At 34.8% G+C, this 23,191-nt stretch overlaps 4 protein-coding genes across 4 annotated transcripts; 2 read left to right on the top strand and 2 right to left on the bottom strand.

Annotated features, from left to right (window-relative positions):
* Nucleotides 1–1,717: 1,717 nt before the first annotated feature.
* LOC101901683 (general transcription factor 3C polypeptide 1) lies at nt 1,718–10,577 on the top strand. Its single transcript, XM_005179897.4, has 15 exons — nt 1,718–1,923; nt 1,992–2,188; nt 2,247–2,386; nt 2,444–2,653; nt 2,721–3,003; nt 3,069–3,222; nt 3,281–3,503; nt 3,564–4,704; nt 4,759–5,580; nt 5,678–6,616; nt 7,076–7,812; nt 7,878–8,031; nt 8,302–8,708; nt 9,953–10,224; nt 10,292–10,577. Exons 1-15 carry the CDS (start codon nt 1,836–1,838, stop codon nt 10,405–10,407), a joined length of 5,883 nt encoding a protein of 1,960 aa, XP_005179954.2. The 5' UTR covers nt 1,718–1,835; the 3' UTR covers nt 10,408–10,577.
* A 44-nt stretch (nt 10,578–10,621) lies between these two features.
* Nucleotides 10,622–13,338, bottom strand: LOC101898423 (integrator complex subunit 11). The gene is made up of 3 exons (XM_005179877.4): nt 12,999–13,338; nt 11,368–12,342; nt 10,622–11,310 (listed from the first exon to the last, which is right to left on the bottom strand). Exons 1-3 carry the CDS (start codon nt 13,210–13,212, stop codon nt 10,706–10,708), a joined length of 1,794 nt encoding a protein of 597 aa, XP_005179934.1. The 5' UTR covers nt 13,213–13,338; the 3' UTR covers nt 10,622–10,705.
* Nucleotides 13,339–13,948: 610 nt separating this feature from the next.
* On the top strand, nt 13,949–17,667 carry LOC101898774 (GATOR complex protein WDR24). The gene is made up of 9 exons (XM_005179880.4): nt 13,949–14,142; nt 14,400–14,847; nt 14,909–15,109; nt 15,170–15,514; nt 15,716–15,797; nt 15,859–16,482; nt 16,551–16,736; nt 17,050–17,428; nt 17,489–17,667. Exons 1-8 carry the CDS (start codon nt 14,040–14,042, stop codon nt 17,404–17,406), a joined length of 2,346 nt encoding a protein of 781 aa, XP_005179937.2. The 5' UTR covers nt 13,949–14,039; the 3' UTR covers nt 17,407–17,428; nt 17,489–17,667.
* Nucleotides 17,466–19,593, bottom strand: LOC101898598 (probable glucosamine 6-phosphate N-acetyltransferase). Its single transcript, XM_011292728.3, has 5 exons — nt 19,452–19,593; nt 19,115–19,325; nt 18,504–18,631; nt 18,379–18,440; nt 17,466–18,311 (listed from the first exon to the last, which is right to left on the bottom strand). Exons 1-5 carry the CDS (start codon nt 19,467–19,469, stop codon nt 18,017–18,019), a joined length of 714 nt encoding a protein of 237 aa, XP_011291030.2. The 5' UTR covers nt 19,470–19,593; the 3' UTR covers nt 17,466–18,016.
* Nucleotides 19,594–23,191: the final 3,598 nt, after the last annotated feature.

Genomic DNA, 23,191 nt, shown 5'->3' with positions numbered 1-23,191 from the left:
TTTGATAAATTATATGGGTTCTTTTAGAAAGAAGGGTAAATTAAAACACACATTTTCAATTTATTATTACTTTCGACATGGTACAATGAGGACAAGGTAGGCTAACTTAAAAAAATTGCAAGTATAGAGGTATACCTGTTTGGCTTGTAAAGTCAGAATTACTATCAAAACAATTAAAAACCAAACAACTTGTTGCATTAATTTTGAATAAATAATTGAAAACCGATAAAACTGAATGAAAGGTTGACATTTATTTACAAAATCATGTTCTATATAGGTTCATTTTCGGAACAATTTTTTTATTATTGAAAAGGGTAAACAAATATACAATACAAATAAAATCATATGGTATCATAACCCTACCTTGATTTTTTGTACCATGGCAGAAGAATACAGGTAGATGCATCAACGCTTGGGAGCATTGATATGTCAAAAAATTTAAATGTTTTTTTCTAACATAAGTAGATTTTTATATGTTTTCTTATACGACGTCATTCGGAGGCTATTATAATTCGTATATTTTAACATTTTTTTTACACGAAATTGGTTTGACAGTTCATGATACCGAATTTTGCGGATTTTAGATAACGCTGCAATATGACATATTGCAATGGCTGCTACAAAAATTAAAAAATTATCCTTTCGCATAAGTATGGCAGAAAATAATGGTCATAAATTATAAATGCCAGAAAAATAGTCATTTCTAAGGGATCTAGGTCCACAACCTGCTACCTCACTGGTCTTGCCTTTTGAAAATTTTATTTTTCTTGATTTTATTAAAGTTTTCATTATAGATTTTAGCTGAACAATAATTGAGACCCAAAAGAAAAAAATATTTAAGAGGCAGGTTGTTAAAATGCGTACAATTCTTACATATATCTAGATCTAGAAAACTTAAAAAGATCCAAATGTGAAGAAGCTGTCTGCAATTTAAAATGTTTGTAGAACAATACTGAAATTAAATTAAAAAAAAAAAAACAATCAAACGTACAAACAATAAATTCTTTCACAAAAATATATATAAGATTATGACGTCTACCACAAAAAAAAAAAAATCATTGCATATACGTCAAATAAATCCCAATGTAGGTGGTTAAGCCGACAACAATCACTAATGTAAACAAAGTATAAAAGTTCGGTAGATCCATGGTAGAAGAATATCAACGATTGAGAGCACTGACATGTCAAAATTGTTAAAGTGTTTTGTCAAAAATAAATAGATTTTGATACGTTTTCTTATACGACGTAAATTCGATGTTGTTATGATATGCATATTTCAACAATTTTTACAAATATCAACAATTTTTCATTCAACATTATTAATTTCCAAGTCGGTTTGACAGTTCATTTTCCCATGTGTAGATCCAAAGTAGAAGAATATAGGTAGTTGCATGGTACAATAAAAAGGTAAGGTAAAGCTGATTAAAATTTTTTTTCTAAGTGTGCCCGTCTTCAGTCTTCCAATGATTGGAAGACACGTACATTGCGGCTCGCGCTTTCAAGCTATTAACCTGTTTACCCAAAAAAATTTATATGTTTTCTTATACGACGCAAATCTGATGTTGTTGTAATATGCATTTTTAAACAATTTTCACAAATTTCAATAATTTTTCATTCAAAATTTCCAATTCTAAAAACGATTTGACAGTGTCTACTTAAGGATCCCTATGTGTTGTGTTATCAATCCATTGTAAGTGTTGGTAAACAAATGAAGAAGCATGTTTTATTTATGTTTTCATTTTGGTCATGTTGATTTGATCTGGGAATCGGTTTCGTAGTTTATTTATAAAAATAAATTGCCAAAAAGGTCAAACATTGGGAAATACTAGTATGAAATGGATCCTACACTAGGCAGGGGATCTTTTCAACGTATTGTTTTGGATGAAATAGCCCTAGAGGGCTTAGAAGGGGTCACACTAGAATGTAAGCAGAACTAATAATTTGTTTTTGTTTTGAAGCTACAAGATATCTCATCATTTTTTAAATTCCAGCCCTATGGGTTTACTTGGGCAAATCTATGGGGTTACCACTCCCCTTGCCTGCAAAGGTTTTGCAGCAGGTATGGGCATTTATACTACGTGTTCACAATCATTTACAATTCTATGAGTTACCAGTGGAGAGGGAGACAGTTAAACTATTTGATCGATATCAATTAGTAGACCCTGACTTGGGAGTTCCAATAACACCGGTAAGATCAGAATATATTTCAAGTGGTTTTAGCTTTTTTTACTAATCATAAAATACAGGATATTTGTCCAGCCATTCGTTACAAATGTATACCCATAAGTGATGGTGAAAATGTTGGATCCTGTGAGTATTATAAGGAAAGAAAATTAATTCCATATGATGTGATTAAAGATCTTAGCTTGGAAGACGTACATGCACGGTTGGTATTGGAGCACATTTATTTGGCATTTTAATTGATTTATTTCATTTTTTTCAGGTGGGGTAAAAAGCTTGTGATAGTAGCTTCTCAAGAACTTCGCTACAATGCCCTGACACCGGAAAATGTACCAAGACCTAAAGAATTAACACCAATTCAATACTGTATATGGGAGGCTATAGGTCGGGCTCGATTTAATGGTGAAACCACATCTGGAACCTGGTCATTGACACATTTCTGCAAAGACTCAACTATTGTGTTTTATATAAAGTATTTATATTTATAAAATACTATTTTGACCCTTAGTAATCATAGCCTGTTTGCTTTTATTTTACAGGAATAAATTATTACGCCATGGAGTAGTGGTTAATCAGTTATTCAATGAAAAACGTGGCGATCGTTTAAGTGTAACTACATTATTGACCTTGCCTCGTTTCTACAATACAAATCGCAGTCGTCTTATAAATATGGTAGAAAAACTTTTCCTTATTTTAAAAGAAAAGAAAGACTACACCATGCCGCTGGTAGATGTGCGTACAATATTTCCATCCTTTGAACGACAAAAATCATTAAAGAAAGCCATGTTAACACATTTATTTCGACAGATCTTTGAGACAAGGGTAAGCTCTTTAAACAGGCTTTATATTTTATATTGTTTATGTAATTATAATATTATTCTCTGTAGTCTGTTCCATATTTAGAAATTCACCCCAATGCTAAGTCAAAAGGTGGCCCAACTGGAAGAACCGTAACAATGGTACGTTTGCGTTATCCCGAAAAGTCCATAGATGACTTGTTTGAAAACATGGAAAATGAGAATGATAAAAATAACGAAAATGGTGAGAAGCAACATTTTTCTTAGAAAAGGATTTATATTATTCTATATATGTATTGCAGATGAAGATTTTCACAATGAAAAACATTCATACATTGATATGCCTTTGCGTGAAGAGTTTTATCAATGTGTTGCCAGATATGGCACTCGTGGTTGTAGTCAAACTGAAATCTATCGTCATATGGCTATACACCATTTGACATTAAGGCAAATGGTTAAACAAATGGTTAACGATGGTCTCATAAAATCCTATTGCCTTGATGTTGGCCGTCAGCGTGTGAATATGTAAGTTAAATGGGTACTTATGAACGAGTCATGAAAACACTTTGGTATTTTGTCTTTCAGGTTTGTGGCAGTCGAACACTCCGATTCAGTTACGAAAAAAGTCAAAGACTCCATGGAAGTTCTACAAAATTTACAATGTGACGAAGAACCAAATATACCCCAGGAAGATGTACAATTTACAGATATTCCTCAAATAACATCACGTATCAAACCATTCGAGTATAAGCTCAATACGAATACTGTTCGTGAAAATCACAGCCAACGCTTGGTCTCCCGTAAAGCCTTTGCCGTAAAAATGGTCAATGAAAAATGCATTATATCTGTTTTGCTGTTACGAAAACTACTGAAAATCCATGAAAAAGAAAAAGGTCTCAAAGATGAAATTTGTCAGAAATCTATACGCCGAATGCTACTGCACATGAGTGAAAGTAACATAGTTCGGGTATACGAAATCATTTTACAATGCGAGGAACATATACGCATATATCGTTATGTCACACATCCAAAAATTGATATGGATCATCAGGTTATTAAGAATGAAATATTGAAATTGAAAAATAGTTTCTATTTAATATTGGAGGAGAAGCGCATGCGTATGTTGTCGTCACTGCGTTTCCAAAATAAGAAACTAAAATTGAGTTCCAAAAAGTCGAAGATTAACGAGACAAAATTGCCTAGAAATGTTTTGGTGCCACTAAAGGTGCACAAACCACCGAAATTCCTTATATCAAGATATTTGCATGAGTTTCTGTTCTACATTGTCGTCGAACTTAACGAACAACAGTCGCCGTTTCAGATCAATAAAGAACTGTTGGAACATTGGCAAATTTCTGAACCGTCTTTGAGAATTCCGGAATATTTGGAACAATTAAAAAATGAGGGTATTAATGTGAAACCATTTACCAGGGATATAAGTTGGCGTACGTTTATTCAGCCATTGCCCAGATATTCTGATAAACCCGCTGGTTGGGTTTATTTTGTTGATGCTGTCGATCGTATGCCCTTATCGATATTTAATAAAATTTTCCACATTGACAAGGGAGCTGATGAACGGTTGACGTCATACTTAAATCACCCGGTAAAACAACACTATCTTATGCGTCAATTGCCATCAGATTTACAATACAAAATTGCCCGTGTCCAATTGCAAAGGGTTTATATTTCCGTTCTTAAACTATTGAATCACATGGGATTGATACAGGTATTACATTTTGATATGAAATATTTGGATTTTTGAATTTATTTTACTTCCTAGGTTGGTGAACGCCTCAATGCCAAAGACCCCTTGGTAATGTGGATATTTCTGAATAGGAAGGCTCGTGCATTGGACACAACAAATACAGAACCCTCATATATACGTATCAATGCCGATCGTGAATATCATCCGATAACCTTTGATTTACGCAGCTTTGATGACATCCATCATTACTGGACAACGTTGCAGCGTATTTGTGTTTACACTAAACTTGGTTTTCGCAGTCGAAATCCTGGCCGCTCAGAGCGTATCAAAGAGCTAAGTTTCCTTAACCCAGTGGATTACGATGAAGCTCCCCAGCATGATGTCGGTTATCAACCGGGTGATGGTTTAGGTGCTGCTGGTTTATCTACCCAACTCTTTGCACACACCTTTCGCAATTGGTCGTGGTCTGTACAGAGTAATAAGAAAATCACTGTACGCAATTTACGTACAGGACGTACGGCGGGAACGGGTCTGGTACGTTCTTCGAATAAAATTCTACGTGTTAAGACGAGTAAAACACGTCAGCAAATTGCCACAATTAAACGGGCCAAGGCACAAAGTTCTACGTCCTCGTCGAAGAGTGATAAGAATTTAAAAAAGACCGCCCCAAGAGATGCAATTGATCGGGATGCCTTGAAAAATATGCGTACACTGCGTGTATCATGGAGCAAGGCAGAGGATGAAGTCTTGATGATAGCCAAGGCAACCTCAGTGTATGTGGCAGCTCCTATACCCTCTCTAGGTTTGCTTGCAATGGGAAAAGTGTGTCGTGACATAATCCGTCACAGTTTGGGCATATACAATAAGACGACACAGGCCTGTTGCAGGAGAATGCAAGTAAGTTTTGTGGCACGTTTGTCTAAAATATTTCATTGATTATTCAATGACCCCTCTAAAAGTAATTGTTTAATGACAAATGCTCTTTCTTTTCCAGTTCATCATAAGACAAAAGCGTCACATTCCCCAAGTTCCATCTTGGTTGCATGTTCTGCAAACAGACGAGGTGATACAAAAGAAATATGGCGAAAATTTTTTGCAAAAACTCAAAAAAGCCTATCCAGTGCGAAGCGAATTTATCGACGCCCTACTTATACACTTTACTCTTATCATGTGCCATCTATATAAACTGGTTAATAACACCCAAGATTCGGCGGGAAATTCTAGATTTTTACTGCCCGATAGCATACAAGAATTTCACAAACGTTTTCTTGAGCGCATGCCAACCCAAACCGATGAGGATATCATACTCTACAGAAATCCTGAAGATATCGATGATCTGCATGTTATGATTGTTATGAACGTTTTACATGCTGCGCTGTGCGCATATCGCGATAAAACGTTATATAACCTCCAGGCCTTTGAGATCTATAAGAATTTCTCGGAAGAAATTTTAAAAACAGCTTTCTGTAAGGCCCGTTCCGAATCGTTGGCTGTGGCCATAAAACGTCAAAATATTAGCATGTTTTCTAATCAGATTGGTGGTCCCGCCTATGTGTTGTCTTCAAAATACCGCCTGAAATTGTTATTTTTACGTGTACCCTATGGTGTTTATGATGCAGCTTATGAATTTTATGAACGAGCTTTGCAGTGTTTCTTTGGCTGTGGAGTTGACGCCGGCAGCAGTAGTGCTAAGAATTATCTGGAATTAAAATCGCCGACTTTGGGTCAATTTTTTTTTATTGGCGAAGGTTTATCTAGACAACTATTGTCGATTGATATAAAACTACCCGTAAATATATTAACAGTTGATGTGGAACAAAGTCATAGCGTTAATCCAGCAGATCGTATTTTAGATCATTATCAATCTATATTTAATAATGCTCCAGAGCAAGAATACACCAAGGCGATGGAAAATGAAAGTTCAGGAAAACAGGTGAGTTTAAGAGTATAAGTGTAAATTGGAAAATAAAACAAGTAAAAAAAACATTAAGTTCGGTCGGGCCGAACTTTTTATACCCTCCACCTTAGGGTAAACGAAATACCAAATTTTTTACATATTCATGGGAAAATGTGCCAAAAATTATCAAAATACCGAATATCGGGAGGTACGTTAAATATCGTTAAATCGATTTAGAATTTTAAGCTGATAATGAATATATATACTTTATGGGATCTACGACGAATATTTAGGAATGACAAAGTTAATATACCCTCCATTCCAAGGTGGAGGGTATAATTATCAATTTGTAACGAAAAGCTACCAACTGAGATAACTGAGACTAAGAGAAACATATTTCGGGAGGCATCTGTTTAGAGAAGAAATTCAAATTATTATTTATTATTATTTGCCAATTATATTGAATTTCATTTTAAATTTGACTATTATTTTTAGATTCGTGTCAAATTCCATCCCGCCAACCTGAGCTACAAAATTAATTACACGCCCTTCGATTTGATTTCAAAACTACCCTCCAGATATTTACATTTCTTTTGTGCCCTGGATTATATGGACAAGGAAATTGAAATCAATTTTAGTAAGCTGCAGCGTGAGGATGAAGATGGTCATATGGAGATTGCATGTCCATTTAAATGCGTCTTTAATTCGGTCGATTATCTTAGCGAAATTAATCGTATTGTACGAGAAAAGAAATCAGTATTAAATTCTCTCACAGAAATGGCTCCACAAAAACTACTAAACTTAGCCACGAGTGGTCTATCCATGAAAGTTTATACTTCGAATTTATTAACACTAATACGCATGTTGGAATCTTATTGGTATGAAAAGGAAATGCAATATGAACGCAAAGATTTGGGCAAAAATGCCAGTGCACTGAAAACAACCAACACCATCGATTGGAGTGAATTGTGCAATGAGATTTTACAATTTAATGTTAATTTAGATGATGATTATGATAAGGCGGATGAATATGAGCCGACACTGAATAAAGATGAACGTGTGATTAGGGCTCAAGATGTCTTTGTGGTGAATTTACCCACCATACAGATAAAGGCAAATTCGAAAATTATAGAGGATCCCGATACAATTGATTACAATGGAGACATGAAGATACCAAAGAGAATAGTTTTCACTGAACAACAAAGGGAGGCAATATTGAAGAAAATTTTGGAGTAGGTTTCAAAATACGTAATAGTCAATTAAAAATCGAATTTCATAATTTTTATTTAATTTTTAGCGAGGCTTATTGGAAATACAACGACAAGACTCTGAACTGTGTTAAGGCCAGAATGATTGAAAGTAATTTCTCTGATATGGAACAAAAACATTTGGAGGAGATTCACAATTTCATTGAAAAACACAAGCTTGGTGTATCGATTTTGGATTTACTGGTAAATTGGGGGAAATATATATATACATACATAAAAAAATAGTTGGGATACGAACCCCCAATTGTCCTGGTCGACACATGAATAATTTTATGAAATGGGAACCGTATGAAACCTCCTTAGCCTATAACTAATGATTTCATGATTATTCAGGTATAGACTTGGACAAAGTTAATCAACGAATCGACCGGCTCAATCAAATCTCGTTTAAATTTTCATATTTTTCAAAACCAAATTCAGTTGACATTGCTTTTTCACTTTGTTTAATTTCAGAAAGAATTTCCCTACGAACAATTCCTTCTGAAGGCCCTAAAGTTCTTGGAATCGGAATATTTAATAAAAAGAGTGGGAATTGCTAATTTCATGTATGTACACAAAGACTATGTGCGATCATGGGTAGTACACACGTTCAATTTGAAGAGGCTGGAAAGAGAAAATTTGGGAACTTCAACGGTCGCTTTGAAAAGAACCTATGATCAAATGAATGCTGGAGAACAAGTAGAGGAAGATACTGCTGAAACTCAAGCAAAACGGAAACAATCAGATAACAATACTGATGAAGAAGCTAACGCAAACACCGAAAGCAAACCCACATCGACAAAACGAGTTTCCAAACCGGTTAATCGTTATACTCCCATGAAAGTGGAAAGCAATATGAGCATAAATAATACAAAGGAAAGGTAATTAGAAATGGTTTTTTTATGTCCTCCAACATGAAAGCTTTCTCGAATCGAGTGGTTTCGAGTTACATGGACTCAACTTAAAATGACGTATCAGACGATAAATGTTTCCAATGATTCCTTAAAAATGCCTTAGAACCTTATATACAAAATGTTGACTTATATACAGGGTGAGATGAACAAACAGCAACCAACTTAAGACTGCCGTCATTTCTAAGCCACTCGTCCGACAGGAGTTAAAATTATGCCAGTGACAAATCATTATATTGTTTACAAGCATTTTGGTGAGAATTTTTTAGAGAAAAAGTTATCCGTGATGGAATTCACGGCGTCGCCGCGTCGCAGTGTCGAAAAAATGCGTCGCTGAACATATCGAAATATTCCATAGAAATTCCAAAAAGTGCAAGAACTTACACCGCAACAGAAAGAAAATAGACTCAAAAGAGCTAAAGAGTTGCTTCGCTTGACCGAAAGTGGTGAACTGCCGAATTTGTTTTTCTCCGATGAGAAAACATTCGGTCAGCTCAAAATGGCCACCAGAACTCAAGCACCGGCCATGGTGATGGTGTGGGCCGCCATAACAGCCGATGGTCGCTCTCCGCTCGTATTAATCGACCGTGGCATTAGAATAAATGACGAATATTATCGCAAAAATATTGTGGGGGTGTCTTAAGACCTTGGGCGCGCAAACATTTTGACCACAGACCTTGGACATTCCAACAGGACTCAGCACCATCGAACCCACGACGCGCTACTCAAGAATGGTTACACAATGAGGTTCCTCGCTTCATTTCCAGCGCACAATGGCCACCAAAATCTCCGGATACCAATCCGTTGGACTATTGAGTCTGGAGTATTTTGGAAAGGTTGGCACTAAAAAATAACAAAGTGTCGATCACCTCAAGCAAGCGCTTCGCCGGGAATGGGCCAAAATACCGCAGAACAACATATGGGCAGTGTTTGACGGTTTCATTAGCCTTTTGAAGGCCAGAGGGAGATCAATTCGAACAAATCTAAACTTATTCTAAAAGTTGATGCAATTTCAAACATTTCGTGCCTTCATTCAATAACATTTAAAAAAATGTAAAAATTATGGCGTTTGATTTTGTTGCAGTTTTTTTATCTCACCCTGTACGTTACTCGGCCTTATTATTTACGAAAATTGAAAAATTTATCTATTTGGTATAGGCTGTAGAAAGTAATTTTTTTATGAATTATTCATTAATCCCTTTTGGAAATTTCAGGGAGGTCATAGTCCTTAAACCAGTACCGTGGATACGTTTAAATGGGTCTATAAATCGTCGAGTTTTAGACAGATGGATGGGTTCGATACTAAGTGAGTGTATTGCCCGTAACGGTTGCAGTGTTATGGATATATGTATACGTTTCTCGCATATGTTTCCCACGGATATTATGTTTCTCTTGGAAGTTCTAAGAGATATTGGTTGTTTGTATTTAAAACAAATTCAACAGCAAGAGATTGATATATTCTCTCAGTATGAGAAAATCAAAGAATGTATGTTGTGTAGATAAAATGCTTTCATCATAACAATAACTAATTCTCCAAATACCTTTAATTTCAGCATCTGTTCCGTTTGTTTTTGATCCGGAAAGTACGTTCATACACACACATGGTGATGCCTGCTTGCGTTATTCATGGTTTATTGGCAAGAAAAAATATTCTGTTGAATTTATATAAATAATTATTTCTGTTTTGCGTTTGATTCGAATTGTTTGATTGTCGAATTGTATTGTTTTGTATACAGTACTCAAAACTTCATCTTACAGCATTCATTGTTCACTTCATTTTGTTACATTTATATAATTTCTTATTGTTTTTCTCTGAAAAAATATATGATTTTTATTTCATGTGTGTCTGTTTAGTATTCAATTTGGAAAATATACAATATTACCTTTTCACTTAAAAATTAAAGCTAGCATTCAAATTTTGGAATGCTTTTAGTTAAAAAAATTATAATAAGCGGCCCCTTTGGCCTCTAACACATATTTTGCAACAAATTCAATATATATGCACCAATATCTTCATCTTGATTGGTCCATGTGATTAACAATGTCTTATGTTTCGGATCTTTTTCATCTTCCTCAATTTTTATCTCAACGGTTTCGACAACAATTGTACAATTCTCTTGCATTGTCACAGTCCAACCGGTTAGTTTTTCCTGTAGCAAGGCTAACAGTTTTTCGCCTGTGCGTATTTTTGGTCCTGGGTCGTCCATTTTTACTTTGGAAGTAAAACGCATAACATGTCTATTTATGCCGATCTCCTTTAAAGCTTCTGTGAGGTTTTGTAACATAATACGATTGTCCTTCATTACAAGAACGCCATGTATCAGACGTCTACGCTTGGGATCGGGTGGTTGAGCATTATAAATGCGAGTTTCAGCTTTAAGCAACGAAACAGAAGCATCGACGGGTATTTTGACGGGGGTTGATATGACAGATGTTTCACCATTAGCTGGCATATACGTTTCAATGTTAAATTCTTCGCGTATCTTATTACGCAAAAATGCCATTTTTTCAGCTTCCCCATGAACCAGCATTACATTTTTCGGTTCACAATTTTGTATGAGCTGCATTATACCTAAGATAGAAGGATTTTAAATTATATTTACAGTTCATTTAGATTAATTTCACGTACCTTTTGCGTCAGCATGTGCCGAAAAGCTCATATATTCCACAGACATTTTAACATCCACCACCTGACGATTTTCAAATTCAACCTTTTTGGCACCACTTAAAATCTTGTTACCCACGGTACCCTGCACACAGTAACCCGGCATAATGACCATATTGTTTTCATTGGGTGCCCATTTCTTGAAGATTTGCAGTGACAAACCAGCATGTAACATACCAGGTGTGGCGAACACCACCATTGCACCAGGATTGTCAATATACGTCTTATCAAAGGGTTTAATGTGTTTAAAATCAAACATATTGCGATGCACAAAAGTTTTTCTTATCTTCTGATTAGTCCAGGTAATAAACATTTTATAATAGGTATTTGCTTTTTCGGTTAGACCCAATGCAAAATATATGGGATACTTAAGATTCATACGCTCCCAATAGGTTTCCAGCAAAATACATAGTTCCTGTGCTCGGCCCAATGCAAACACGGGTATCAAAACTTTTCCTCCCTTCGATACACATTCATGTACTTTCTTTAGGAAATCTCTTTCACGGCAACGTTTAGAATCTCGTATTGTGGTGGCGTAGGTACTTTCAGATATCAGCAGATCAGGACGACATTTATCAATCCAAGCAGCACCCAAATGACGATCGGGAGTCATATTATAATCACCTGTATAGACAACGGATTGTGAACCAACACGAATCCAAAACATTGCTGCTCCCAATACATGTCCAGCATAATAGGCTTTTATTTCCAGCTCACTATCCACCATTACACTTTGATGTAATGTTACAGCAGTTACCTTTTTCATGCAATCTTTTATCATTTGAGTGGTAAAGAAATTGGATTCGCCCTTACGTTCAACCGCTACTTTTCGCATATCCTCTAGCAGAATTGGAGCGATGGCCTTTGTTGGGTGGGTCATATAAATCGGTCCCGAATAGCCCACCATTTCCGACATATACGGTAAGGCCCCACAGTGATCTACAAGACAGAGTCATAAAATTATTATAGTTGATAAAAATGCAAAAGAAGCATTGCCAATATTTTTATAAAATTGATTTTAATTTAATTCATCAATTAGCCGAGGTAATACATCGGAATCGGCCTTTAAAACTTTTTCACTCAAACCTCGTCGTGATAAGTTGCTATATAATATAATAATTCGTGGAAGATACGCAGAAAGTCTCTTTGATCTGCACAATACTGATTGGCTACGAATTCAGCGTCTTCAAATCTAATTAAGGAATTTAGAAACAATTTTGCAAAGATCTGTTGTAGGTAATCTAAGATTACCCTTAAGATAGAAATACCTTCTTTGAAAGCATTGTAATTCAATTAATGCCTGGTGGGTGAAGATAATCTAAAAGGATATGCCCCCACTTATTTTAATTTTCTCCAAAGCTTATTTTATGACCTTTAATAACATCTTGAGGACAAATTTCATTTACATTAGTTTTTCATTGTGGTATCTTTGATAATGTACTGTTTATTTAAGGAGCAGGCCAATCCCATAAAGAAAATATCTAATATATTTGCTTGCCTTGTGTATAAAACCATAAAAACACCCATCATACGTACTAATCCCGCCAGTTTTGATAAGGAGAAAAAATACTCAAAATTCTTCCAAGACAACTTACCCAAATGAAAATGTGATATTATAACGCAATCAATGTGACTGGTTATCGGTCCATCGGGTACAATGTATGAGAAATCTGGAAACCGTCTTTCATCGTTATAGCCCATATGCATGCCACAGTCCAACATGATGTTTTTGCCGCCCATCGACAACAGCAAACAGCTACGGCCAACATCCTGACCAGCTCCCAGGGGAGTTACTTTAATATCGGGCATATTTCACAATGGAAAACGCCACACATATACGGAATATATTCTTATTTTGTGGAAAACGCTGCCTTGTTTGAGAGCTCTTGAAGTTCTTGCTTAAGTGTAAAATAAACAAAATTGAACAGGCCACAGCTGATATGCATGACAGCCGAGCCGGCTGAAAAATAACATAATGTGAACTAGGTCACCCTATTTTATTTTATTTGCTGTGTCTCCACACGAGATATTTCATGAAATAAAATCTCCGTTCAAACTCGATGTTGATGAATCTAAACTTTATCTAAAAACGTTTAGTATCATGACTTTTGTTTTATGAAACAAAACACTACATTTTTTAATAACAAAAAAATTATGTAATTCAAAAATTGTCAATAAATGAAAATAAAAATTGGATTGTGGATTATAAGTTCAAAATGCAGAAAAAATCGTACATGTCTACGAAAAGGAATTATTTCTTATGGATTTGTTAGTAGTATTGCTGTTGAATCATATCAGCTGTGTTTTGCTGATAGCTTGTAATATTATTGCTTGTAATATAGAACCTGCCTTATCTTTTATCCGTTATCGTAGTAAAATTTTTACATTATCGTGGTTCTGGATCAGAGCAATAGAAATCGCTATGGACAATTTGTTTTTTTTTTTTTTTCATTAAAAAAAAATGTTAAGATATTCGTATGAACATGACATATTTTAGTACAATCGAAACTTATAAAAAATCGAATTATCGACGAATGTTTTTGTAAACAAACAAACCATTTAGTGGAAGAGAGTACAAGAGGAAGTTTAGGACGAACATACGTGAAAACAAGGAAGTTCGGAGCAGCGCACAGAGAATGTTGGACGAAACCGTATCCTTGCGAATTTGCCAGGATGGTCATGCCAATGCATTGGCCTTGAATAGGGATTGCAACCAAATTGCTGTAGCTGGAAGGAGTTGTAAGTGTGTGCTCTACTCTACCGATTTTAGATTTCCTTCTTTACCATATGGAACAACACAACAAACTCTTAGCCGGAGACGGCAAATTTGGTTTTCGAGTGATAGGAACATAAAAACGTAATTTAATCTGCTACCAAGTCCTTTAATCTGCCTTATAAGGCACATCCTTCAGGTTTTAATCTGATACATAGCATATACTTGTTATTTTCACAATAATCCGGAGTTTTCAATTAGTGCGCCTTTTTCTTCATTGCAGTGCTTAAACTATTTGCCATAGACAGTGACGATGGCGGCTTCACTGAAGTTTGTAATATGCGCAGCGGTAAAAATCAAAATTTAAGCTACTCTTCTAACGATGTTGCCTGGAGCTCATTGGATAATAATATATTAGCCACTGCGGCTACTAATGGTGTAGTATCTGTATGGGATCTTTCAAAGTTCGGAAGACAAAAACAACTTCTGGTCTACAATGATCATCAGCGTACAGCACACACCGTAACCTTTCACAGCAGTGAAATGAATCTTTTGATATCTGGGTCACAGGATGGAACCATTAAATGTTTTGATACAAGATGTGACAAGGCCGTTAATACGTTCTACAGTAATTCGGAGTCAGTACGCGATGTGAAATTTAGTCCGCACAGTCCCCATACCTTTTCGGCAGTATCTGAAAATGGTACGGTGCAATTATGGGATTTACGAAGGTAAACTACTGTTCAAAATAGACATCGGAAAGATTTTCAATATTTAACACTAATTTTCCAGAGCCGACAAGTGTATATTACAGTTTACGGCTCATAGTGATCCAATATACACTTGCGACTGGCATCCCACAAATAATTGGCTGGCCACTGGTAGTAGAGATAAACAGATCAAGATTTGGAATATGGATGGAAAAGCGTCTTTGGACCATACAATACACACAATAGCTGTTGTGGGACGTGTCAAATGGAGACCCGAAAAAACGTAAATGTATCATTTATAGGAAGTGAATTACATTTTAAAGATGTTTTATTCATTTTTTAGTTATCACATTGCAAGTTGTGCATTGGTGGTTGATTATAGTATTCACATTTGGGACATACGTCGCCCGTTCATACCATTTGCCTCGTTTAATGATCACACAAATGTTACTACTGGCATTGTTTGGAAGGGAACGGATACAAACTGCCTAATTTCTACAAGTAAGGATTCAACAATCTATAAACATGCATTCAAGGATGCTTCGCGGCCAGCATTAAAAGCCAATGCACAAGGAGCCAGTTTGGGAAGAAAGGGTGATATTTCATTTGCCAATAAATTGAAATACTTTTTGCCAGTAACTGCTGCACAAGTTGTTAAATCGAATAGCAATTACAACAACAATATGATGTAAGTTTGTTAAATTCTTAGTTATGTTTTATTAAATTGTTGAGTTATACTATAAGGCCTATGAAATGTTGAGTTATATTATGAGATTGGATTCAATTCGTTCTGATTTTGTAAGTTTTTTTTTGTACAGGCGAATATATTCTACATTTATTTTATGCATCTAAAATATCAAACTCAATTTTCCTTAATTGTTTTTTCTAGCACACGCCAAAGATCAATGACAGGGACAGAACAATTTCATATCGGAAAATCCGATATGTGTAGATTCCTCCTCAATCCTTCGGTAAGTTGAAATTATTGCATATTAGAATTCCAAAAACAATTTTATATTAATTTTTGAATAGTATACGGGCTATGTGGATCCTGAAATTTCAGTAGAACTAAAAGAGCACGAATGCTTTATTGGCTGTGCCAAGGAACTAATATTATCGGGTAAGAAGTTAGCGGATATTTGTAAACACAACGCCAGTGTTTGTCGCAAATATGGTAAACACAATGCGACAACTTTGTGGAATTTTGTTGAAATTGCATACGGATCAAATGAGTTGAATAAGTTAAAATACGAACATCGCAACTCATTCTCGACACAGAAAAATTCACAAGCATCACGGCGACCAACACAGGTTGTCAATACGGACGTTCTAAAATGGGATCACAATGAAAATAACAATGTAAATGGCTCCGATAATGACACGGAACTCAAGTCTCAAGACGACGATCTTATGGATCATAATGGACCAGGTGGCAAACAATTCTATCCTCCCTATGGTTCAGTGATTCTATCCGAATCACAAATTTTGACTGAAATAACATTTGACAATTTTGATAATTTACGTAACGGGTTTACTTATGTTGGACCACCGGATATTTCTAAAGCTTTAGCACTGCCTGAAACAACTTTACACTGTGATGTCCAGGCGGCACGACCACAGCTGGATATTAACGCTGATGATCGTGACAAATCGCCGGTATGTAAGACATGATTTCTTATTAGCTATTATTGTTTAAATTGGTTTCTAAAATACTTAAATTCTAGCCCCCCAATATGCCAGTTGAGCTCAAAGTCACATCAATACCGCCGGTACCTTTGTGGGAGCCTCACCAATTTATAACTGATGCTTTATTGCTGCAAAACGATGTTGGTGATGTTCAGACTGCATTGTCTGTTTTGATTGCCATGGGTGAAAATCGTAAATATCTTCCCATTAATGAAGCCCTAATTGTAAGTAAAAATAGGTTTACATTTAAAATTAGTTTTTAGTTTATTTCTTGTAAGAACGTTTTAAAAAAAGAATGTATTTTTACCGGAAATACAGGGTGAGAAAAAAAAACTGCAACAAAGTCAAACGCCATAATTTATACATTTTTTTAATTTTTTTTTCATCTCACCCTGTGTATTTCGAAATAAACTGAATTTTAACCAGCCCCTTTTAAAAAATATGACTTGCCGCGGAATTATTTTTTGGAGCATCCACAGTTTTTCTGTTTCGATTTAAATGAAAAATAATTATTTAACAATTCTTTTCTGTCTACAGGAACACTGGTTCCAAACCTACATCGATCAGTTACATCGTTATCAAATGTGGAATGAAGCTTGCCGAGTGATAAATCTTTCGTGGCTAAGATCTGTTCGTGAACTTAATCAAAAATCAACCACAGTGCATACGAATTGCGGTGATTGCGGAAGACCATTGGGTGGAAGTGTGGGCTGGTACTGTCAAAAGTGCAAATCAATGCGTTTGGCCAAATGTTCTATTTGTGGACTGATTGTGAGGGGCCTTTATGCATGGTGTCAGGGCTGTTCACACGGTGGACATTTGCAACATTTAATGGCATATTTTGCAAACAATTCAAATTGTCCCAAATGTGGTCATCTATGTGAATATAACTAAACCCAAATACAAGCAAATTAGGGTATGTTTGGTAATATAACACATTTTCACTTCTTAACTTATTTTTTATATATATTTTCAGTAAACATTTATTAAGACAAATCCAAAAGATTTTTGCAAATTAAAAGATAGATATTTTTGTATATAATTTTTAATTGATAAATGTACTTTTAAACGGCAATATACATACTACCTTCGGAAGGCATCAAAAGAAGAAAAAAGATACACAAATAAAAACAACAGATTAAAACATGTAACAAATGTAGAGATTTGGAAGAATGTGATAGCGATTTAATGTAAGTACATGAGCACTTGGGAATAGAAATGCTTGGACGTTGTCTTCAACTACAAGCCAAGCAACCTACTACTGGGTGCCAGAACTGCCCTCAAAGCCGAAAATATATTGGAAAATATATCTTCTCTAACAAGACTTTGAGAAATCTAAACATAAATTTTTGTTTTCTTTAATTATTACAGGAAAAAAAGGACTAGGTTGTTTGGCAATAAAGCAATATCTTTAAGCCATGTCCCTTTTAAATTGTTTGCTTGGTTTGCTAAAGAAAACAAAAATTTATAGTTTCGATTTAGTGGCAGTACTGGCGGCTAATTGTCAAGAGTTAAATTCAAGGCTCACTGTTTGGCAATTATCTCCAGCATCGGCCGTAACACCAGCGGCAACATTGACAGCTGTTGGTGTATTAGCTAAGGGAGTTGGCCGCTTGAATGCTGTCAAATTATTTTTAACAGCTGGAGATTCATCATAACGTATTGTCATCGAATTGGAATTGCCTGGTATAAGAACATAACCCAATGACTCGTAAAATTTAATCAGTTTATCCTTGCAATCCAACGACATTTTGTAGCAACCCAAATATTGGGCCAACAGTGAAACGGTTACAACAATTCTGTAAAAAAAAATTAGAATTATAGAATCTTGAATATGACAGTAGATTAAATCTTAAATATACATACAGTTTTCCCAATTGTTTGCCGCGATAGGTGTCATTAACAACCACATCTTCCAAACGCCCACGCTGTTTAACAAATAATTTTAATTGGTATAAATATTCATTCTATGAGTTTGAAATATTACTTACAATAGCACAATTGTGAATGAATTTACGTTCAATAACTAATGAAGCGGCACCAATAATCTCATTTTTGCGCGTATCCTCAATTACAGTAACAAAGTAATCGCCACTGGCTTTCATTTGGGAAAAGCGGGCTGAAATAAAAAAATAACATAATCGATAATTTGGGATTAACTCGGAAAGTTGTACAAAATAAAACATTCTAGATTTTCTATTTATTCGAATCTAAATTAGAGACTTATACAAAATGACTATACAAAAGTGAACTCAAAAAAAAAAAATAAATATATATATATATCAACTCTATAAGTATTTTTAAAATGAACTAAAATAAAAAACTTGAAAAAAGTACTAGAGATGTGCGATTTTCTTTCGATTTCACTTTCGAATCAATTTTCAAAACAGGGCATTATTTACCATTTCACAACCCGTCATATGCTTTAACTTTCATATTTTATTCATTGAGTTAACAATAACAAAAATGTGTTTAAAAAAATCTCAACGTCACTACAATCTACTAATTAGACAACAGGTTTCCTATTGCTTTCATTTATACTTTTTGCGTATTTGTTTCTTTTTAAAACAATAGTAAATGGCACACAAACCCGCATACTTACTCAAAAACAGTGTCCTTGAAACTGGTCCAACATGTGTTAATTGCGACAACAATTGCAGGAAGCCGCGATCATAATCACCATCTTTCAAGGGCCTGACCTTCAACCAAGTCTCACCAGGACATGCTGCCGAAATAAATGGATTGAACTTGGCTGGGCTTTGGTGGAAATCCAACTTTAGTAACAAATCCGGATCATAGAGATATGTCTCCGTCTAAAAGACAAAAAACACACACACACAAAAAGTAAAGCATTTTTGCACAATCTCGCAGATAAAAATCCATTTTTTTTTGTAAAGGCCACTTGAAAGATAACAATATCAAATGTATTACTAAATTACCTGCAAAACTCCAACCATTTTCAAAACAAATTTCAGTATATTTAAATTTAATATTGCACTCTACAAACCGAAAAAAGATGTCAACGTAGCCACAAACGAAACTCGTCTACTTCTACCTAAAAACAAGCTGATATCAACAAACCTCTTCTTTACCAACTATGGGCGCAACACCAGAAACATAACCGCATACCGGTTTAGATTTTAAATTCCTTCTCTTTTCAATATGAAAATCAAAATACCTTAGGGTGTATACAATTTACCAGTCAATCTGAATGGCATAGCAGGGCAACAACTACATAATGAAGAACAACAACAGCAATTCTTTCTTTATCATTATTAAAGTCAGGTTTCTTACACCACTTGCACTCTCTACCACCCATACCAAAATGTCAAAAATGTGTAAACGCTAGTGTGACTGACTGGTTTCTTTCGGTCTTCAGGTAAATAATGGAAACAGAGAAAGAAGCAAAGGAAAGAAACACAGCACAGAATAATAATCTTAAATGAAAAGTGAAGGCTAAATTGAGAGCAAAACCTGTCCCAAAAAACTGACAGCAGAACTATATGTATGTTTTTCCTCCGTTAAATGCAGCACGAGTACTAGCCGGTAAATGTGAACTAGAAAAATTAATACAACAAAAACATGAATAACATACTCAAGACAATAAAGCAAGGTGGTACCATAGTAAACATAGTTTTTTTTTTTTGTTCAATTTTCAATTCTAGTTTTGATTTTAATCAATACATTGTTGTACATAGAATGTAAATTTATTTTAAAACAGGTTGACATACGTAAAAGGTTTAACGAACCTGCATCATAATGTTTATATAGGAAATTAAAGCTATGTATTTATTTATAACGAATAGTTAGTTGGATGTGATATAAACTTCTATACGTTATTTTGCTAAAAGTTGTGGTCAAATAGAAAAGACATAGCAAAATCAAGTCCCGACATTGGCGAACATTTTTCTTTTGTCACTGGTTGAGATTACAAGACTTAATCGTAATCATAGAGAGAATCTGTTACTAGTAAAACTTCAATACATACTGAGACAAAATTTGTGGGAAAACTTATCGAGTCCGACTTGAAAATACTTTGAAAGACAAAGGAAATAATTTTTTCGTACTCCCTAAAAGTCCACTTACAGTATGAGATGAAAATACTGCAACCAACTTCAGACTGCTGTTAATTCTAAGTCAATCTTCCGACAGCTGTTAAAATTATTCCAGTGACAGCTTATTGTTATATTGTTTAAAAGCGTACAAAAGCATTTTGGCCACTGAAATACCAAAAAGTGCAAGAACTTACACCGCAACAGAAAGGAAATAGACTCAAAAGAGCTAAAGAGTTGCTTCGCTTGGCCGAAAGTGGTGAACTGCCGACTTTGGTTTTCTCCGATGAGAAAACATTCGTTGTCCAGCAGTTTGTAAAGAAACAAAATTATCGTGATTACTTGCCAAAGAGGTCAGCTGAGAATGTGCACCTTCGGTTAGCCACCAGAACTCAAGCGCCGGTCAGGGTGATGGTGTGGGCCGCCATGACAGCCGATGGCGCCATCGAATTAATCGTATTAATCGACCGTGGCGTCAGAATAAATGCCGAATGTTATCGCGAAAATATTCTGGAGGGTGTATTAAAGCCTTGGACACGCAAACATTTTGGCCGCAGAACTTAGACATTCCAACAGGACTCAGCACCATCGCACTCAGCACGCGCTACCCAAAAAAAAATGAGGTTCCAGCGCTCAATGGACAACAAAATTTCCGGATACCAATCCATTGGACTATTGTCTGGAAAATTTTGGAAAGCAAGGTTGGCACTAAAAATGTCAATCACCTTTAGCAAGCGCTTCGCCGAGAATGGGACAAAATACCGCAGAGCAACATTGACGGTTTCATTGGCCGTTTGAGGGCCATAATTGTGCCAAAGATGACCAATTCGAATAAATATAAACTTATTCTTATATTTGATGCTATTTCCGACATGTTTTGCTTTCATTCAATAAAATTTAAAATAATGTGGCGTTTCCACTGCACTTGATTCGCTCTCTATTCGTTATTTGACCCTTAACTATGAAAAAACTACCTAATTCTTCACACAAAATTTCCTGAGCGAACACTCATATTTGTACGTTGTTCAAATCAAATCACTCTCAGAACAACGAAAAAATATGTCCCATCCCTAACAAATGAGAGCATTTATCGAACAAATAAATTATGACATTTAAAAATTAAAAATAGAAAAATTTGATGAAATTTTAAAAATTTTTGGGAAGACTGAAAATTATGAATGAAAACTACAATGTTGAATGGTGTATGTACATTCAAACGAAAGTAAATTTTGTTTTCTCTCTCATTCGAGGTACGCATTTTGTCCACGGGTTAAAATTTCCACAGAAAACGCAAACAAAGGGGGCAACATTTTCAAAATGTTTCTATCGGCAGAAAAAATGTTTGACAAGTGTCTCTCCAGCAGAATTTAAAAATGGAAAAACACAAAAATGTGTTCAAAATGTCAACATTTACACAAAAAGTTGAAATCGTGAATGAAAATTGTAAAATTAATGATATAATAAATCTTTGGGAGGAAAACAATAATTTCTTATATTCATATTAGTGAGAATTTCATGAATTTTCGTATAAATTCCCATTAAAATCAACAAACAAAATTTTTGAAAAAAGGAATTATTTTACTATGAATTACGAATCGTGCCGTATGAACGGGTTAATTCGTGTACTTAATTCTGAGAGCGAACAACGTTGTTCGGTTTACAATGGAAACATGCTATAAAAGTTAAAATTATGGCATTTGACTTTGTTGCAGTTTTTTTATCTCACCCTGTATATAGGCTCTAAACACAAAAATGTTTCCTAGAAAGTTGTTTTCATTGTATTGAATAATGTTATTAAATGTAAATGAATTGGAATTGAATAGGATTAGTCTAGAAAAGCATTTCTAATATTATTTCATGCGTCTGAGATGGTAAATAAAAAAGTGGAAAATACTCCTTACCTCCCTTTAGTATAAAAAAAGTTTCGTCATCTACTATTGTTGTTAATGTTCATAAAAAAAATTGCTAAATGTATAAGTTTAGATGTCTGATTCATTAAAAAAGAATCAAATATAACCCTTTTAGTCTATAAAAATCTCCTCATAAATTACACCATTATATCCATTAAATGCCTTTAAAAATATTACATATATATATATAGTTCTGATAGTCCATAGAAACAATTCATTAAAGATTAAAGTTTAAACACGGTTAAGACGTTTTAGTACGTAAATAAGTCCTAAGAATTAGAACTAGTTTTCATGATCGCATCCATCGTCGAAAACAACATTTTAAGCTAATCTTCAAAAAGATTTTGCAATTTGAAAAATGCTCATTACACAAATTGTTTTTTTTATTATTATTTATATTTGCCATAACACATTATCTAAATTGAAACGTGAAGTAAAATATTACTTATACTAAAAATAAGAAAAAAATGGTATCAATTTGTTAGCATTTTAATGATAACAACACTTACCATTTCCGCCATGTAGCAGCACACCCTCCTAGAGAAACGAATAAAGATAAAAACTGTTCCACGTTGCAGATATGTGGATTTTTATCGTCTTTTTCTATTCCGAAATGTTTACTTTTTCCGGTGGACGAATAAGTAACTACCGCAGCACCGTTGCTTGCTTTACCTTTCCACCAGCGCTTTCAAAATACAACTATATTTTGTGGTTGTA

The sequence above is a fragment of the Musca domestica genome, unplaced genomic scaffold (genome assembly GCF_030504385.1).
Source record: "Musca domestica strain aabys unplaced genomic scaffold, Musca_domestica.polishedcontigs.V.1.1 1, whole genome shotgun sequence".
Lineage (NCBI taxonomy): Eukaryota > Metazoa > Arthropoda > Insecta > Diptera > Muscidae > Musca > Musca domestica.
This window is presented reverse-complemented; position numbering and strand designations above follow the sequence as displayed.

Bases quoted from the DNA above. Each gene is read 5' to 3' on its own strand.
- LOC101901683 (XM_005179897.4), top strand. From the start codon at position 1,836: ATGGATCCTACACTAGGCAGGGGATCTTTTCAACGTATTGTTTTGGAT. The intron at 1,924-1,991 runs GTAAGCAGAACT...TTTAAATTCCAG, and splicing joins AGAAGGGGTCACACTAGAAT to CCCTATGGGTTTACTTGGGC. The intron at 3,223-3,280 runs GTGAGAAGCAAC...TATGTATTGCAG, and splicing joins TGATAAAAATAACGAAAATG to ATGAAGATTTTCACAATGAA.
- LOC101898423 (XM_005179877.4), bottom strand. From the start codon at position 13,212: ATGCCCGATATTAAAGTAACTCCCCTGGGAGCTGGTCAGGATGTTGGC. The intron at 12,343-12,998 runs GTAAGTTGTCTT...TCTGTCTTGTAG, and splicing joins AATATCACATTTTCATTTGG to ATCACTGTGGGGCCTTACCG. The intron at 11,311-11,367 runs GTACGTGAAATT...CTTCTATCTTAG, and splicing joins GGCACATGCTGACGCAAAAG to GTATAATGCAGCTCATACAA.
- LOC101898774 (XM_005179880.4), top strand. From the start codon at position 14,040: ATGTTGGACGAAACCGTATCCTTGCGAATTTGCCAGGATGGTCATGCC. The intron at 15,110-15,169 runs GTAAATGTATCA...TTCATTTTTTAG, and splicing joins AAATGGAGACCCGAAAAAAC to TTATCACATTGCAAGTTGTG. The intron at 16,737-17,049 runs GTAAGTAAAAAT...TTCTGTCTACAG, and splicing joins CCATTAATGAAGCCCTAATT to GAACACTGGTTCCAAACCTA.
- LOC101898598 (XM_011292728.3), bottom strand. The intron at 18,632-19,114 runs GTAAGTATGCGG...TTTTTATTTCAG, and splicing joins TTCAAGGACACTGTTTTTGA to CCCGCTTTTCCCAAATGAAA. The intron at 18,441-18,503 runs GTAAGTAATATT...TTTGTTAAACAG, and splicing joins TCATTCACAATTGTGCTATT to CGTGGGCGTTTGGAAGATGT.